Source organism: Centruroides vittatus, unplaced genomic scaffold, assembly GCF_030686945.1.
Source record: "Centruroides vittatus isolate TY-2023 unplaced genomic scaffold, ASM3068694v2 contig_7, whole genome shotgun sequence".
Lineage (NCBI taxonomy): Eukaryota > Metazoa > Arthropoda > Arachnida > Scorpiones > Buthidae > Centruroides > Centruroides vittatus.
In genome coordinates this window covers 4,092,841-4,113,051 of record NW_027122442.1, presented here as the reverse complement: position 1 = coordinate 4,113,051, position 20,211 = coordinate 4,092,841, and the positions used below count along the sequence as shown (strand labels likewise).

Genomic DNA, 20,211 nt, shown 5'->3' with positions numbered 1-20,211 from the left:
TATTTTAGTCCTGCTACCGAGAATACCCTTTCCGATTCAATAAATGTGGGTGGAATTGTCTTTAATGCATTTAAGAGAAGACAGATGTTATGTTTTTTTTTTCACCCGTAGCCTGGAAGATTTCTAGTTCGTTTTTGAGATTGTAGTACTGTACTTCATTTGCTCTTTTTGTCTACCTTTAATAGCGGCATCAAGCTTACAGCCCGATAATTCGGCAGTTCGCTTGGCTTTAATAATCAGGTTTACGAAAAAATCTTCATACTTGCAGACTTCAAACTCGTTTGTATCCTCGCCCAATTTCCACAATGTGGCGTAATGCAGTTATTGAAGCCATTGGACATGGTTAAAAATTAAGACAATTATTCGAGATATTACAGGTTTTGACAAGCAAAGAATTTACAGTCTTACCACAAATAGGCTACATATAAGTTTATTCTAGGAAGTTGTTCTGTAGTTTGGTAACGCGTAAGTTTTAATATACAATTTATTTTTACTGTTTTGGATTTGTTTTTCTTAGTGAATTGTGCATATATTCTAAAAAAATAAAACTTCTATAACAGGAGAAGGGGCTCTAAAAGTGAGATTATAGAACCAAAGGAGTATAACTTTGATAATTACTGGTTTATGTAAACGGCACATAATTTATCAATATATACGAATTGTTCAATTCCCAAAATTCTTGAATTAAGACTCGACAGAGAAAATATAATTTTGAAGCTTGAATTTATTTTGTATTAAAGAAATAAAAAAATATCTCGCAATAAGATCGTGTGCTTCTTTTATTAGCATTTTCACATATGCAATACATTACGTGAGGTAATATTTAGGGAATTTCGCACGGATGCAATATATATATATATATATATATATAGTATGTTACAACACAACCTTAGATACATGGTGTACAGACCGACAATGGTTCGAGCATACTTTAAAACGCGCTAGTGTTAATTTTGCAGTTAAAAGGAGGTAAAAAATAGACTTCCGGCACACAATTATCAGGAAGACACAGTTTATTCCAAAGTATAAAAATAAAGACTCTGAAATGTGGACAATTTAATGAAATGTATACGAACCATCGGATCTTAACATTCCGGCCCGATCTTTCTCTCGATTTATTGTATCACAAAATTATACAACGAAATACACAGTTCATTAATACATATTATTATAATTATTATGGTATATACAAAATGCAGTTCGAAAAATAAAGTATTCGTTGAGACGCGTCGTAAACGATACGTCGATTCTGGACAATAACAATTATTTTATTTAAAACTTTTAAGTTAATATTAATCGATATTGGCATACATCAATATAAGAATTCATAAAATTTGACAATTTCTATGTAATAAAATTGGCAGTGTTGAGTGTATAAACTTATTATATACATTGACGTTAACTGTTCACGAGCCAAGATACAACACGGCGTTAAGATAGTCGATAACAGAGTCAAATATGTGCAGATATTTTCCACAAGTTATCACTTTGGTCAAAACGTCATCTCGCATAATCGATCGAATTAAGACGACGTAGGCTATATCGCCGTCCTGCAGTAGTTTAGACACCTTTTCTAATACCTATCACAATTCTCGATTAAGTTTGCACGCCTTCATATTAAATTAGGAAAACGATCAGGCACTTTGAATCCGAAATTCATTGATTGCAAATCCACAGATAGTGAGGTAACAATGATATTGAGGAAAATACGATCGAAATGCACAAACAACAACTTTATTTTGTAACTTTTGGCCACAAAACCTTAGAAGAATAATGGGTTAATGTTACCTATGGTTCCAAAATGGCGGCTCGTCTCTGATTCCAGCAAATAGAAGAAAGGAAACAGTGGGGACGCGCGTTCTAACCTAACCTAACCTAACCTATTCTAATAAATTACCATAATTATTACCAACAAATTAGAATAGGTTAGGTTAGGTTAGAACGCGCGACCACACTGTTTCCTTTCTTCTATTTGCTGGAATCAGAGACGAGCCGCCATTTTGGAACATATGTAACATTAACCGAATAATGTTTGCATAACCCATTTTTGACTTTTCGGAAGTTGTTTTTAGCGAAGATTGACAGAATTTAAACTAACGGAATGTTTATCGGAATTAATCCACGCTGTGGAATGAGGGTGAGTTTGTGAATGGTTAACAGGGAACGTGAAAAAGTACCACGAATCTGGAAAAATGCACTTCGAAAAGCTATTTTGTTGGGCGAATACTGTCAAATCGTTTGAGCATGAGATAATGTCGAAAAAGAATTTCTAGTTTTGTTGGCAGACATCGAAAAAACAAAAGGTTCGACGCTAAATTTAATTTCTAGATTTTTCAATTAATTAAATCAAAAATATATTAACGGCAATGAATTTTTTTTTAATTAACCGAATACGTTTTGCACGGACGATTTTAAAGATGGAAGAATTGCATAGAAACTTTTTAGTTTAGGTAGAGCGAACTTTTCGGCAATTGCTTATGTTGGCGCGATATTAAATTTAATAATTTATATGGCACGGAAACACAAAGGCAATCTCTTAGAACATAAAGTTTTTACTCATGAGATAAAAATGATATAAATTTAAAACATTTAGCTTTTGGAATACGATCTTTAATTCCGAATTTCGGTTAATTCTTTTTTTCTCGATTGTATGTCAGGATGCATGTATGGTGTCGAAAAAAAAGTATAAATAGTTACGAAAACTAATTATATATAGAAACAATCTGGTCTATTTCATGTTATTTGCTTCCAAAATTCTAGAGGAAGATCGAAAAATAAACTAAATTTCAATTATTATTTTAAAGTCAGAAAGGAAATTACACAATGAAGTTTGTCACTGACACTTCCCAATTTTCCCGAAAAAGAATTACTTAACATATAAAAGCTTTGTTTGCTACCATTTTCGATAAGGAATGAAGAATGGGAATGGCGAAATTCTCGAAAATTACCTGGAAATTCCGTTATTGTCGCGGATTTCAGAAGGCCAAAGCAAAATTCGCGATAGTAAAAGATTTTCTCTCTTCAAACACGAAATTAACATTAAGACATCGAATTAATGGAAACCAACTTTTGTAACCAAATAATAAATCAAATGCCAGTGTACCTACGTAATTAATCCAATTAATAGAACTTTAGTTGGTATTCGAAAGAAATAAATCTACATACTAAACAGCTATACATAGTTTTTTTTTATATATATATATTTTGAAATTCGTGCATTTATGACACTAAAAAACACTTAAACTCATTGTAGGCCCAATGTTTCGATCGTACGCGAACCTTTCATTAATTTAACGATGTCTAATTACCGAGATTTAAGTAGAAAAAACTTCAAAGTCAGAAGAAAAATAACTCGCACCTACTTTTCCTGTACATTTTCGTGGCAATATTTATTAATTAATGATAAATAAATTATGTAATCTATTTTCAAAGCATAATAAATTTAATATTTGAAAATATAGTATGTAAAACTATTCTCTTCATTAATCACAGTTAGAGGCACGTGGATCTTCGACGACAATTCAGAAACGTTTTTTTCATAGTTCCAACATCCGAATTTCGCCGTGCAATTGGTTGGGTTAATTTTTCGACTTACTATTGCTGGCTCCCTGCTGAACGACGTCCGTGTTGATTCCACGATGAATTCTGTGAGAGGTATTATACGATGTGTACATTTCGTACTCCTGAAAATATTTATGGCGTAACGCTTGACTGGCAGTTATTCTCTTATTTGGATTGAATGTTAGCATTTTCTGAAAAAAAAAAAAAAAATATATATATATACATATAAAAATCATTTAATGCAAACTAACTTTTTAAATCAGCGAAACTTAGTTTTGGATCATTTCTTTTCTCCAGTTGATCGCACTATAACCTTCACTGACTGGTTTCAAGTGACCATCGAACTTAGACTCTCCCGCAGAAGCATTATCTCTCGGATCAAATTAATCCCCTTTCGAAAACTTTGTTAATGTTACCTATGGTTCCAAGATGGCAGCTCGTCTCTGATTGCAGCAAATAGAAGAAGGGAAACAGTGGGGAGGCACGTTCTAACCTAACCTATTCTAATAAATTATCATAATTATTACCAACAAAATTATTAGAATAGGTTAGGTTAGAACATACATCCCCACTGTTTCCTTGCTGGAATCAGACGAGCCGCCATCTTGGAACCATAGGTTACATTAACCAAAAACTTTAGAGTCATGTAGTCTCAGAAATTTTGTCTGGGTGAAAACAAATTCGAAAAATTTTTCGAAATTGAGCGTTGGATCCGAATTCTAAAGCATTATCCTACGCAAGAATCATCTTATTGTCATTTTTTAAAAAGCAAAAACGTTATAATTGCAATATCAAACTAAGTTTGGTATCATAAAATGAAATTATATGAGAAATTAATTTTAACTATGTAATACCATACAAACATGCCATAAAAAAAAACAGCACTTAAATGTGACATTTCATGCAGTAAAAATGTAAAATTTATTTGCAGGTGGATCATAAATCTGGTTTATTGTACTATAGAAATTCATTTCAAAAGTTAAAACAACAAATAATTTCAAGTAAGAGCATGGAAATATTGTTACATCTTTATTTTTTATTTCATATTCATCATCTGCTATTTATTTCCTTAAATAGTAACAATGTTTTTGAAACAACAAAATGTTTTTGCTTATTATGAAGGAATTCCATTTCTTGAGGACTAAAAGAAAAATTATAAAAATGTTTTATTAAGATAGGAAAGTTCTCCTTTTTTTTAATAGCAAGTATTAAATTAGATTAATTTATGTAACTGTGAACTGATTTACACTATAGAATATGAACATTTAAGATTAAATGAGCAATTATTTATTGTGATATTGTCACAATGCCAGGCTGCATTTTTTAATCATATTTTTAATTAATTTAATTAATTTTAAAATATGCTCTCTACCTGAAATTAGTACTGTAGTTCTTGCCCCTGTTCAGCATACTTTTCCATTAGCAATGGAGTTGTGCCAGTTATCTGTTAATTCCTTTCAGGAAAAAATGTTTGAATTGAAATAACATGACTTCCAGTTTGCACTGTAAGTTCAGATATAGTTAATCGGGACCTCCAGCTCCTAAGCTTTCCATACCTGGTCTTGAATTACATTTATCTAACACAATTCTGGAGATTAAGGAAAGACGAACAGATGACAGTGGGACTTTATAGGTCTACAATTTTTTCAAATTGCAGCCCAACAAAAGATAATGTAGTAATTCTTCACAATTAAAGATTTAAAATATCCAGAGAGCAGAGGGGGGAAAAAACTGACTGTGATTCACACAGAGCTGCAAGAAATTCTTCAATAGTCATTTAGTGTAATAATAACAACAATAGCAAAATTCTAGAAACAAGTTGAATTAATTAATGCTAGACAAGAATTCCAAAATGAAAAAGTTTAACCAAGAATATTTTTAAATATTAATAGAGAATAAGCTACTTAAAAAAAAGGAATAAAAAAATTAAAGGCACTTTTCTACAATTATGTAGAAATATTAATTACATTAAACATATATAAGACATAAGTAGAAGAAAAATACAATACCAACTTATTAACGATAGCTTCACCATGATCCACAAATTCATGAACTTAATATTGCTTTAGAAATAATAGTCATACAAAATGCTATTTTTAAAAATTTGCAATCATCCAATGTGGGAAAAATAAATAATAATATAATAAAATAAATAAGAGTAATAACAATAATTAGTAATTAACAAACAGTAAAACAGAAAATTAATTTGATATGAACTAATTTATATTTTTTTGTAAATTAATTTTTCTCTTATTGTTGTAATTATAAATAAATAAAACACACATTATAAATTCCTACATGTATATAAGAAACTATTCTATCTATAATACACAATTTCAATTCAAATGTGTTATTTGGATTTTTTGTTTACAATTGTTTTTATTTTATTTTTTCAATTCAATTTAACCAACCACATATATCCAGTGGCGATATTCAAAATAGTTAAAGGGTTCGCTAGCAGAAAATTTTCCCTAACAATCACCGACAAACAAAATGGAAGTTTTGGCTAGAAATAAATACAATACCTTTTCTTGCGATATGTCTAGTAATCAGTGGCGTATTTGGAACGTAACGAGCCCTGGGCAAAGACCAGGTAACAATAGTATATTAGTGCTTGGCACTGCTGATAATAGACAGATATCATCTCTCGAAATACAATAGCCTTTTTATTTTGCTGTCCATAGCCCGACACATGTTCCACAGCCATCTTGTATTATCTTGTGCACGTGAAATTGTGGGATCTCTCTTATGACTGGATCTAGTTTCAAGAACTCTCTTGAATCGATCGCGATTAAATCTCGTTTCGGTCAAGATTGAAACGGTCGAGAGAGATCGTACCAAGACATAGTCCCCGACCTTGCTCACAATCTAGATAGAAATGCTTGGTGCAAACAGGGTATAAGGCTCTAGTTTAGTAGTATTACAGAGTATAATACATATATTTTAATATATTTAAAAAAAAAAAAAACAAAACAAAACCACTGAGAAATGTTACGTGTGTTTAACAAAGTTCAGAAAACTGAAAATTTTAACAACGGGTTCAGCCGAACCTGTGCGAACCTGCTGAATATCACCACTACATATATCTATTCGGGTAAAAATACTTTTATTTCATTAAATATGCTTTTTAATACTACAAATTTGTTAATATTGCAATTTTAATACCAATATGGAGTTTGCAGGAAATTCTATATTGTTAAAAATATTACTGAAGGATTGTGGATATCCAATGTTCTTATTCATACATGTTGAACACTATTGAATAAGGTTATTCTAATCAACAGATATGAAAAAACTAGTACAACTACTAATCTAAATAATAATGAAATATTGAAGGTTTTTATTGATGGAACATTGATTAAATATAAATTATTATATTTTGGTTTATTTATTTATTTTACATATAATAGGAAAATTTCATTATACAGTGGACCCCCGATATAACGCGCATGTCGGGCGGGAAACAACACCTGCATTATAAGGTAAACCGCATTATACCAAGCAGCGCAGTGTAACGCGGTTCACCTCTTTACTTTAGCAATAATGTCAAGCTTTTCTTTTACTCATCATGCATACAATAACTAAACACTATTCAAAATACATGCAGGAACTCAATACATACACAATTACTCAATACGCAGTAACAATAAAATGCGCTACTCACTAACGACGCACAGATCTGTATAAACGCGTATGAGCTTATTGCATTGCAAACATTGCCCGCACTATAACTGAGTGCACGGTATAGTGAGCAGTGCTATAACAAAGGTCCACTGTATTCTTTAAAATTTCATAGTTTTTCTTCATTATATTTTATGCTATTTTACTTCTTTCTCTTCCTATCATTAGTTGTATGTTATTATGAATGTACAAAAATAAATTCAAATTATATCTGATAAATTAAGGAAGATCATCTGGGATTTAAAAAATATCCAATTTTAGTCATTTATGAACTGCATAATTGTAAATGTTAAATATAATATTTAATAATAATTATAAGTACTTATATATAACAGATTGCAGTAAATACTTTTGGTAATAGTTAAAAATAAACTATTTAATTTTTAAATAAATCAATAAAATAATCTGAATTAATTAAACTTCAACAAAATAAATAAAACGTGAATATAATTCCACATTAATCTAATAAATTATAAAAAAAAAAAAAAGTCTTTCTTGTTTTATATTATAGCCAAAATACTTATAATTACATAGTTTTCAACTAATTCATTCTGCAAAATTTTTATTAATTGACTCTTTACATATCAATTTATCAACAAAACTATGAAGTTTCTGATGAGTGGTATCAACAGTTAATTATATAACTTAATAAATTAAACAATTTATCAATAAAGTATTACCTGTAAAAGATCAATGCCATCTGAACACATATCAGGAACAACAGTATGTAAAGGCATTCCTTTTGAACACCTAAAAGATGACCATAGTAATGAAATATCTTTTGGCCAATCTGATTGAGAAGGTGATCCCATAATCCTGTAAAAAAAGTTATTTTTGAAATGAATTTTAATTTAAAAAATCTTTACAATAATTATCAGAAAAAATGCTAACTTTAAGAGCCAAAAACAAACTTTATTCAGAAACATTTTCATTCTTTTAATTTTTAAAAGATCATTATCAGCTCAGAGCAATGTTCCCTCTAAGCTGCGTGGCTGCACACTGCTCAAACTGTTGCCGCGCACGAGAATTTATGTGCTGTGCAGGCGAGCATGCACACTGATTTGAATTGTTGTTTACTTATTTCTCACTCTGTCTGCAACATGATTATTGCTACGTATATTTTGATTAAATACATTAAAACATTGACAAAAGATAATATTTTGTATGGAAGTATGTTTTAAAATGAATTTTAATATCTACTTTATAATTAATTATTTTAATTTTTATAGGAAAAAATAAGATTTTATATATATATATGCACAATAAAATTTTTTTTTCTCAGAGGAGTATATGTTCCACTCATCTACAAAAAAAATTAGAGGAAACATTGGCTCAGAGATATACAAATCATTTTAAAATAAATACAATAAAATGAATACCATTAAATTTGAACTTTTTTAAATTTAAAATAACCAACTACAATAAGCAATGTAACAAATGTATTCTCTACCAATTGTAGAAATGTAACACCTGATGAGGGGCGCAAAATAAACGGAAAAGATTGCACCCGAAATGCATAGTGAAATAAAGAATGATGTGAATAAAACCCAATAGTCTTTGTCTCTGATGAAATGCGGTACAGACGAAAAACTACAGTTAAACTAACTGTGAAGTTAAATCAATTAATTTTTTTGAAAAAAAGAAAAATTTTTTCAAGGAAAATTGATAATTAAACAATAAAAAACTGCACCATTAATATCTAATACTTATAGAAGATAAAATTATATTTATACGAAAATTAGTAAAATGAAATATTAAGTAATAGTAAGTGAGTAATAGAAATTAACAAATTAATTTATTTAGATTTTACTTTATTTTAATCATTTTTATTATTCACTTATTATACTTAATATTTTATTTTATTAATTTCTGTGTTATAATTTTATGGTTATTTTAAATTAAAAAAAAAAGTTTGAATGTAAGTTTTCTTATTATTGTATTTGAATTGAACAGTATTCTTTTTATTGTATTTGTTCTAAAATGCTTTGTAAATCTCTGAGCTAATGATGTTCTTTTAAGAAAACAAAAACATATCTTAATAAAATTTGTTTTGATTTGTGAATTTAGCGTTTTTTTTCTAATAATTTTAAATATGGTTTCAACCAAGGGCATCGCCAGGGGGGCAGAGGGGCAGCTGCCCTCCCCTAGAAATTCGAAAAAATTATTTAAATGCTAAGTTTTAATTAAAATAATCTTCTTAGGCTTCTTGTAAGTTAAAAAAAATATGTTTTAATTAAGATATTTCTTTTCTGGTATATAGTAAACGATTAAAACTTTATGAATCGTTTTTATTTTACCTACATACAATTCATATCCTCTATCAATTTACATCATCTTGCCCTCCCCTGGCCCATTGGCTGGCATTGTCCTTGGTTCCAACTATAATTATTTTACAATAAACTATATAATTTATGTAATATCAAAAACTCTGTTTTAAATACTTGTGATTAACTCATATAGTTTGAAAATATTTTCTTTTAATTTCATTTATAACTAAATAGATATTTAATTTTGTCTGCTTAGTCATAAATCAGTCATTTATCTCAAATTATTTTTTGAGTTCTGGTTCTGCCTTCAATGTTCTCTTTAATATTTGGAATTTAAGGATGACGATAGGTCTTGAAAATAATTTGTCTCAGTTTAGTTTTTATTCAGTTTCTAGAAAATTAATTCAAATTATTGATTTAATTAATTAATAACTTTTAAATAATTAACTAAAACTACAATTTTAGAAATAGGAGTCAGGAAAAAGACATTACTTTGAATTAACATTTTTAGAATCTACAATTCCATCTTCGATTTGTTACATTCTGACAAATCAATGAACTAACATTAGACCATGACAATATTTAAACAATTACTTGAATAGTGTGTGACAACTGGATTTTAATTCAAAAGAAATTTAAACTTTTGAACAGCAAAATATCTTAAAAAAATCTTATAAACTTGATTTGATGATAATTAAAATTTTTATTAAATAACTTATTTAAAACAATTATTTATTGTGACATTGTCACAATGCTGGGCTGCAATTTTTACTCATATTTTTAATTTATTTAATTTAAAATATATGCTTTCCACCTCAAATTAGTAACAGCTTTCCCCTGTACATCATACTTTTCCTTTAACAATTGAGTCTTGCCAGTCATCTATCTAATTCCTTTCAGGGGAAAATTTTTGAATTGAAATAACATGACTTCCAGTTTGCTGGAAGTCATGTTATTTCAAGTTGAAGAACATGACTTCCAGTTTGCCTCAGAAGTTCATATATAGTTAAATAGGGCCTCCTGCCCCCATAGGTTTTCACATTTGTCTCCTCTTTCATCTATGTAACCCTCTACTCAAGATTAAGGAAAGATATACAGATATACGTTGACAAACAGACGATAGTGGGAATTTATAGGTCTACAATTTTTTCAAATTGCAGCTCAATCAGAAAACAAAGTACAATATTTTTCTAGCATGTTATAATGTAAGTTTAAATTTCTTTTGAATTAACACACAAATGTGCTAAGTAACAAATTATTTAAATATTGGCACATTTTAATGTTAATTTGTTTAAGTCAGTGATTCTCAACCTTTTTTTGTCACAGTACACTTTTAATAATTTAAAAATTTGGCGGCACATACGGTTACTTCGGTAAATACCGCAGGACAACCGGTGATGTCATAACAGTGATTTTTAAAAAATCACTGTTATGACGTCATCAGTTGGTCATTTTCTAAATGCCTTGGTAACTACAGTCAGCTACCAGTAACATCGTTTACAATTTCCAAACACGCCCCTAGGAAGGTAGAACCGATTGAACTACTTGTCTGGCGTTGCTTATGTATGAGTATTTGAAGTGGGGGCACACTTCAAAAATTTCGTGGCACACTAAAGTGCTACGGCACAGTGGTTGAGAATCACTGGTTTAAGTTGTCAGAATGTAACAAATCTGAGGATGAAATTATAGATTCTGAAAACTTTAATTCAAGATAAATCTTTTGTTTTTACTCCTATTAATGTCTAAAGTGGAAAGGTCATTTGGAGGTTAGCGGATAAATTATTTTTATTATACATTTAATGATTTAAATATATAATAATAATATAATTATAAGTGATATATCTTTAGATTTCAGTAAAGTAAAACAGAATTTTGATTTTTTTTTATTTCTAGTTATACTATTTGATTTTTTATTTCATTCCATTTATAATATGCTGTTAAATAATAGTATATCATAAGATGAAATAAAGAATCAATATCAGTATGTGAAAGGATTTGTGAATTAAATTTAGTATTGGAAAGGAGCTGTCAAACAAAATGATTTTAAGCTCACAAATTAAATCATTAATAGCAGGTGTTTAAATTATTTCAAAGTAAAAAATAAAAATGAGTTAACAAATAAACTTAACATATCATCATTTGATCTGTCCATTTCATAAAGTAATGATGACAGTTTAAGTAATGAAAAATGTTTAGGTATTTAGAAATAAAAATTTAAATCCATTGGTGTTGAAGATTTGTTTTTTTTTCTATTTAAATATAAATATACAACTAAATATATATCAAAATACTAATTTATAAATGAATAAAATGACAATAATTTTAAAAATTGATGTTTTACCCTTCATTTTTCAAAATCATCAGTCTTTCATTATTCAAGAAATGTTACAAAAAATAGGTTATATGTTTTTTGCATATCATTGATACTGATAATTAATAATTACAGTTTGATTAACAAGTTCTGCATACTGTAATAATACAATACTGTGTCCATTAAGAAGATATCCACTAAAAGAATGCCGTACCAATGAGCAGCAGATTTCTCTGCTACTCATTGGTACGGCATTGTTAAACATGATTGGTACGGCATTGGTAAACATGATGTCTAATAATACAGTAATATTTTTTAGAAAGTTAACAAAATCAATAACATATGCTGGTGAAGCTAGTTCAGATGACAAAATTTTAACTTTGTTCTGAAAAATTAACAGTTCGAATTTATTATTTGCAGTTATATTTTATATTTTTGACATTTAGTAATTTATTTCTAAACATTATGTAAAAAATATTCGTATTGATGCAGTTACAATTGCAGTTTTAGAATAGCCTATAATAAAATATAGGCTATTCTAAAACTGCAATTGTAACTGCATCAATACGAATTTTGATATTTTGACAATTGATTTTGACAATTGATTGACAATATTTTGATATTTTGCAAAAATTTTGATATTTTTAACATATTTTCTCAACTATAGTTGCTTCTGTAATCTAAACCTTACTTCTAAAAAATTATAACTTGTAAGAAATAGTTCATGTCATTGTAATTAGTATGATTAAGCAAATATTCATTGATGTTGTAAATATATAGAAGGTCAATTTGTAAAAAGAAAGCATCATCTTTTAATGTTGTTTGTAAAAAAATAATATAGGTATCCCTTTCTTAATGCAGTTTTGCTTAATGTGTAAAATTAATAATGGCAATACCTCTATATACACAGCAGAAGTTTTAATTTACACGGCTTTACCACCAGCCTTTACTTAGCATAGATACTGTATTCTGGTTAACGCTATTTTGATATATGTAGTAAAACTGAGGGATTAATTAACCACATTAATCAAGGGATATCTGTAATAGTAATATTAATAGTAAATCTTTTATTATATAAAAGGCATAATATTTGCAGAATGTTAATTTTATGTTTAAACTATTAAAATGGTATGAAAATAATGACAATAGGGACAACTATAAGATTTGAACTATTCTTAGACTTTAATTACAATATTTAAAATAAGTAGATCTCACAGTTATGACAATAGATAGTCAAACTAATGGAAAAATATTAAGTAATGACAAATTAAATCATAAAGTTCATAAAAAAGATCTTAGTTCTTAAGAATTAGATCAAAAGCATCTTTACTTTCAATATCAAAATGCTCTCCAGAGTCTGATGGCTAACTTATGATAATGATATCATACGATAGTAGTATATAAATCATAGTTATGTAGTATGATTTATGTTTAAAATTAAAAATTAAAACTGAAAATATTTTACAGGGATATGTCACCAGGGAACAACTGAAAAGCTACATTTTTCCACCAGTGCGTGCTTCTGGTGAATATAAATCTCTATGTATGGATGGAAAAGAAAGAAGATATCAATGCCATTACCAACTCTAATTTTAAAAATTTTGTTTTTTAATTAGATATTTTTTCATTCTTTGCAAAAGAATTTTTAAAAGTTTGATGGCCAAATAGCCTATAAAAAAAGTTGGGCATCGAAAATTGTATTTTTAAATAATGAAAGTGAATAAATGGTAACTGCTTTTTCAACAGACTCTGTCTTCAACTTTAATTTTTAATTTTAAAATTAGTTACCATCCAGTAATATTTTACAATTGACATGATTTGTATACAGTGGACCCCCGATATAATGCTCATGTCGGGCGGAAAACAACACCCGCGTTATAAGGTGAACCGCGTTATACCGAGCGACACGCTGTAATGCGGTTCACCTCTTTACTTTAGCAATAATTCAAGCTTTTCTTTTACACTGTAAGCTTTTCTTTTACTCATCATGCATACAATAGTTAAACACTATTCAAAATACATGCAGGAACTCAATACATACACAATTACTCAATATGCAGTAACAATAAAATATGCTACTCACTAACACTGCACGGACCTGTATAAACGTGTTTGAGCTTATCGCGTCGCGAACATTGCCCGCGCTATAACCGAGTGCGCAGTATAGTGAGCAGTGCTATAACGAGGGTCCACTGTACTAAGTTTTGATTATGTTACAATGATTGTCCATGTTGTATTAAAATTACGTAAGAATAGTTTGTAACATATTCAAAATTTCTATATCCTACATAGTTTCTCACAAATACACAACCTTAATTTAATAAAGAATTTATGGAAAATGTTGAAGAAAGATGTATGATGGTAATGCCTACTTCCATCAACTTTAGTAAATTTTTCTACAGTTGTATACAAGCTTAATAAATTCCAAAATTGGTTATTGTCAATAAATAAAAATAATCAATCTATATCTCAGCAATAATTTTAATAAACAAACACTTTTGATTACTTTAATGGACATCATCGAATTATAACTTTGATAAAGTTAAATTTAAACAATAATTTGAATAATTAAAATTTAAAACTTCAAACAAAAATTTTGACAATTCAGCTTTAAAAACATTCTAAATAATTTGAAAAAATATCTAAATAAATAACAAATACACTCTAATTCAGTGGTTCCCAACCGATGTTCCGTAAGCATCTCCCAAGTGTTCTGCAGATTTAGTCGCAAATCGGAAAGTGTACAATCATATTCGAGCCGCCGAATATCAAAAAATCATAAAATTTTCATAAACTTAAATATATATGTACTGTACGACTCGTACTTATGGAGTGTACTACTGTTTCAAATAAGATAAAGGCAATGATAAAAACTGAATGAAATATGTAAAAAACATCAGGCACAAGTTTCCCATTAAAGTTATTTAGGTATATTTTTTCCTGTCTTAGAATTAGCATTAATAATATGAGTAGAGATTTTGAATTATAACTGCTCAATTCTAATAAAATAACTGATGACAAGCTTATGTATTTCATATTACCTTAAGTAAGTGTTCCGCTAAAGAAAATTGTTCACAAAAGTGTTCCACATCCTAGAAAAGGTTGGGAACCACTGCTCTAATTATTATTATTATTTATAGTAAAGTTAGATGGAAAAATAGACCATTTAGACAAAATTGCTTAAAAGTGTTAGTTTTTCTTTTCATGTATTAGCTGAAATTTTAGGAAATTAAAGCATTATTAGTATTATTTGCATTTATGAATGTCGTTTATTACTTTAATATCTTTTAACAAAAAACTAAAGTGCATTACAAATACTTGGAAAAAGAACTCACTCAAATATTTTCCCCAACTGTTCACTTTCTGAGTGACCACAAAAGAGAGTTCTGAAAAGAATCAAGATTTCATATAAATATCTGTTTGTTTTTAATTTCACAAATATACTACAGTTTACATACCGTCTGCTATACAGTTCAGCAAAAATACAACCAACACTCCACACATCAACTGGAGATGCATAATTTCTTTGTAATAAAACTTCAGGTGATCTATACCATAAAGTCACTACCTAAAAAAACATGTGTGTTTATTTTTATTTCAGTTCAAATATAATAAAAAATTTAATTATTTATTTTATTTATTAAGTATTCAACTTTAAAAATTATATGTTTATTATGTTTAATTATAATTTAGAAATATCACAATACACAATTTGACAGATTACCACACACAATTATTTAATTTTGTTTAAGAAACAAAACTCCAATATGATATATTGGCATTAAGACTTAAATACAAAAACTTACTACAGACGTCAGTGCCATTTGCTGCGTATAGATTCGAGCCAAGCCAAAATCAGCTAATTTGATTTGTCCTGAATTTGTCACAAGAATATTTTGTGGCTTAAGATCTCTGTGAACAACACGATTGGAATGTAAGAAGTCTACTCCACTAAGTAATTGGTACATTATATCCTAAAAATTAAATAAATCATTATTGATTAAAAGTTCTGCAATTTATTTTTCATTTAAAAACAATTAATATTTTATTGATTGTATGAAAAATCCTTTGAAATGCAGTTAAAAACTATTAAAATGATAAATTCTTAAAATTAAGATGTTTTCATTATGAAGTAAAACATTAAAAAAAATTATTAGATGTATCATTTATATTATTACAGAAAATTTAATACAAAATAAATAATGAAAAAACACTTGGCATTTTTTTGACTATTAAAAACTCATCCTGTTTTATATGGATACCAAAAATATTTATTTAAAGAATGTATTTGGCTCCATTTGAGTCAAATACAATTTACAAATATTGATTATAGTAGCTGTATTAACGTTCTTTAAATATATGTCTCTTTAATACGAATGGAAGTTGGTTTCGGTAGACTATCACGACAGCTTTCAGGTTAGGTACTTTTTATTGTTTTTCCAAATGCATTTTGGGCTTATTTAATTTCGGAGCCCCTCTTCAGTGCAATACTAAAAGTTAATAAAACAATTAGTAATAACTGTTGTTACTAATTGTTTTATTAACTTTTAGTATTGCACTGAAGAGGGGCTCCGAAATTAAATAAGCCCAAAATGCATTTGGAAAAACAATAAAAAGTACCTAACCTGAAAGCTGTCGTGATAGTCTACCGAAACCAACTTCCATTCGGATTAAAGAGACATATATTTAAAGTACAATTTACAAATTGAAGAAAATCAAACAATTTTCAATGATTGTACAATAAAACCTAACATTTTAAAATAATTTAAGCTTCAGCATTTGAATTATTATGTTCCATTAAACAATGATTAAAAATCAATATTTGGTTCCATTCAATTTGTAAACTGAAAATGGCTCAAATGGAATAAAAACATTCTTTAAATAAATACTTTTGGTATCTATATAGAGCAGTTTATTAATAGCTTAATCCAATTCTGGAAAGTAGATATACGGATTATTAAAAACTTTATGAACTCAAAGCTAAAAATATATTAAAAATCACAGTATAATATTTAAAAAAAGACTAAAATAGTTTTTAAAATAAAGTCTGAAGTATTCATGTTTTATCTTTAATATATGATGATAAAAGATTGGGTTATTCTACAACATATAATTTCACAGTATTACAGTTTATAACTTATGTATAGGACTTTTAATATTCATAAGTATGGCATCATTTAGAACTAGAATTTAATTCTAAAGTAAAAATTATTTTATTTTACTAGAAATTAAATTTTGTTAGAGTTAAAGATTTAATAATTAAATTTAGAATATTTATTTCTGTAGTTTATGAACAAATGTAGAGGTGTTTGTTCAATTTTTTGGAACTAAAAATGAAATAACTTTTTGGAATTTGAAAATAATTTAGAATTTTGTTTGAAAAAAATATATATTACTGGTATTTATGTAAAATGTCAAACTTAATGAAATATCTGGATTTTTAGATTATCGCTATGCAATATATAATATTTACTATTTGCTTATTGTGTAAGAAAGAGTTAAATAAAAGTTATCATTATATATACTGTAACTGCCCTTGGAAACACAAATTTGGAAAGACAATTGCAGTACATAAATTTTAAATGCACAAATTTATTTTTGGGTCTCATTTCTCAACTTTTATTTCAGTTAATAAACTTTTAGTTGTAGAGACCATTCAAGTATTATGTCAGCAGTTTATGATGAGGGGGAGATTCATTTGTATCTGATGATTGATGACAATTGGGGAAAGGGGACGAGTCTTTTACAATGCAAAATTGCACCCATTTTTATTTTTTTCCCAGTAATCACAAAATTGTTGGGAAATAATTCCTGTGTATTTACAAATGGTTTAAACTTCTGGCTTAATGACATAATTAAGGGAAGCACCTTGATTTCCAATGATGTTGGGAGAGGGGATCAAAAAGGGTAAATTTTGCTGATATAATACTGGAATTTCCCCATATCTTTACTTGATGTATTTAATCCTTTAGATTTCACTGAAAAACAGTAATTTTTTCTGAATATTTAGTTTGTCCCTATTATAAAATTGTGATCAACTTTATTTTTGGGCTATGCACAATTATAATTGCAGCAAAAGAATAATCCCTTCAGAAGTTCGAAAGCAGTGTTGGTATCAACTAAAGAATTGTTCATTTTTATGTAATTTCTATTGGTCTTGATAAAAATGTTACCAAAAACATGAATAAAATAAAAAACATTATTGCATGTTAATAAATGTTATTAGTTGTTACATCTAAAAGTTGTTCATCAACGTCAAATAGTAATGGAAAACATATCTTGAGAAATTACAATTTCTGTAAAAAATTATTTCCAAGTAATATACATATGATGTTGATAAATCAACATCATCTTTATGTATAACAGGTTAGTTGTTGTTTATTTATCATCATTGATGTTGAACAATCAACATCAATGTTTTTATTTGATGAAAAACAAAATAAAAATGATCATATTATCGGTGCCGTAACTAGGGCGGTGCCAGCAGTGCCCAGGCACAGGGCGTAGACCCTGTGGGGTGCAGAAATGACCTGGACCAAGTTTTGGGTCATAGTTTTGGGGTGTAGTTACAGATGCTCTCACCAGGCGCATAAAAGGCTAGTTACGGCGCTGCATATTGTATCTTGTTCTAATGCAAATAGATAAATGTTATTAATATTTGATGGCAAAGTTAAGATTGTTAAAAATGTAACATTCTTAAAGATAGTTTTAAATTATTACATTTAATAATTTAAAGCTATCAGTTTCAGATTAGCAAAAACAGTTCATGATTTTAATTCTCAGATTCTATGAGCCGACTGAATTGTTTTTGGTTCAGTCAAATTCCATCTTTTTAAAATAAGATCCTTTGCTTTCAGTATTTGCTAACGTTAGACAGATCACACTAGCCATTTCAAAAGTTTTAATTCCAAAAAATTCAAAACAAAAGTTTTTTCAATATTAATTATAAATTTTTATATGTGCTTGTTAATTAATTTACATTTTTTAAAGCAGTAAATAAATCTTCAGCAAATTCAAAAAGGAGTATACCATATATCAACTGGCCTTTAATCCTTATTTTTATATATAATACAATATACTTTTTACAATTACATAGTACATAATTTTATTGAAGGCTTAACATATAATTAAAACTATTATTACGTTATATGCATGTTAGCAGGCATATAACGCAATAATAATTTCAATTGTATGATCATCCTTAAATAAAATTATGTATTAAATAATTGTAAAATGTATATTGTATTATCAAAAAGGAGTTCTAATTAAAAATTATTTATTGGTGGCCTACAATTAAAAATAGCAACAAAGAATCAAAAATGAACTAATAGATGGAGGTTTACAAAATTAAAAAAAAAATAAATATCTAACAGTAAAGTCAAGAATATACTAGATATTATGAAGTAGGACGGCAGATGTCCAGTTTTGAACTGGACAATCCAATATTTTTGTGTCTGCTTATCAACAGGTGTGTTCATTTATAATACCTTTACCAAAGCACCTGGAAATACTGTAGTGATAAATATAATAAAAATATAAATTTAATCTGTAAATGGCAATTATAAAGATATATCAAAACAATTAGATAACTGTTAGAATGACAAAGAAAAAGATGAAAAATAGAACAAGTTTGAAGAGCATTTGGTAAAGATGATGAAATTTAATGAAAAGAAATAAAAATTTAGATAGATAACAGAATGAATTTCTAATTAAAAATTATAAAATTATTATTAAAGACAAATAAAGTGAACCCTTAGTTAAAGTATTGAAGAAATTGACTTCCATAATAATAATCAAAAAATGAAAAAACATTTAAAAACCAATCTTACAAAATTATTGAATTACTGAAGAAAATTTTTATTAAATTATTATTACTTTTACTATTATATAATTACATCTATTAGTCATTATATGTATTATATCAAGCAAGAATAATGCATTACATTTTTGGGTGTGCAATTCTCTTGCTGTGCAAATTTTAATAAAATTATTTTAATCCCTGTAGTAAACATATAAAGCATAACTTTCTATTTGGAAAATACAGTTTGATTAGTTAAGTTTGAAGTAGGAATCTTAATTATAATTAAATAGTTTTGTTTTAAATGTTTTATAAATCAGAAACATACAATGCTCAAGTAAAATTATCAGTTTTTCTTTCTTAAAACCAATATTATATAGTTTATTGATTTCAATAGAATTTAAAAATTTTTAAATAAAATTTAGACTAATATAAAACTGACTAGATTTTGGTACAGTCCAGCACCCTCTTCCTTCTATTCCTGTGTCTGCACCCATCCTTATCAGACCACTTTCATTTGTCATAGATACAAATAGGAAGGCCATAATTTAATGGTAAACAACAAATTCCAAAAACCATACTATTTTGTTTTC

The 20,211-nt window shown here is 27.9% G+C and overlaps 1 protein-coding gene across 1 annotated transcript in view; it reads right to left on the bottom strand.

Moving 5' to 3' along the window:
• Positions 1–3,362: 3,362 nt before the first annotated feature.
• LOC136980513 (cyclin-dependent kinase 4-like) overlaps positions 3,363–20,211 on the bottom strand; it is a 42,618-nt gene continuing 25,769 nt past the window's right edge. The window contains exons 4-8 of the mRNA XM_067276649.1: positions 15,627–15,794; positions 15,279–15,388; positions 15,156–15,206; positions 7,923–8,058; positions 3,363–3,752 (exon numbers count right to left, since the gene is read on the bottom strand). Of these exons, the coding sequence (XP_067132750.1) occupies positions 3,579–3,752; positions 7,923–8,058; positions 15,156–15,206; positions 15,279–15,388; positions 15,627–15,794 (639 nt within the window). The 3' untranslated portion in view covers positions 3,363–3,578. The remainder of the gene's footprint in view (positions 3,753–7,922; positions 8,059–15,155; positions 15,207–15,278; positions 15,389–15,626; positions 15,795–20,211) is intronic.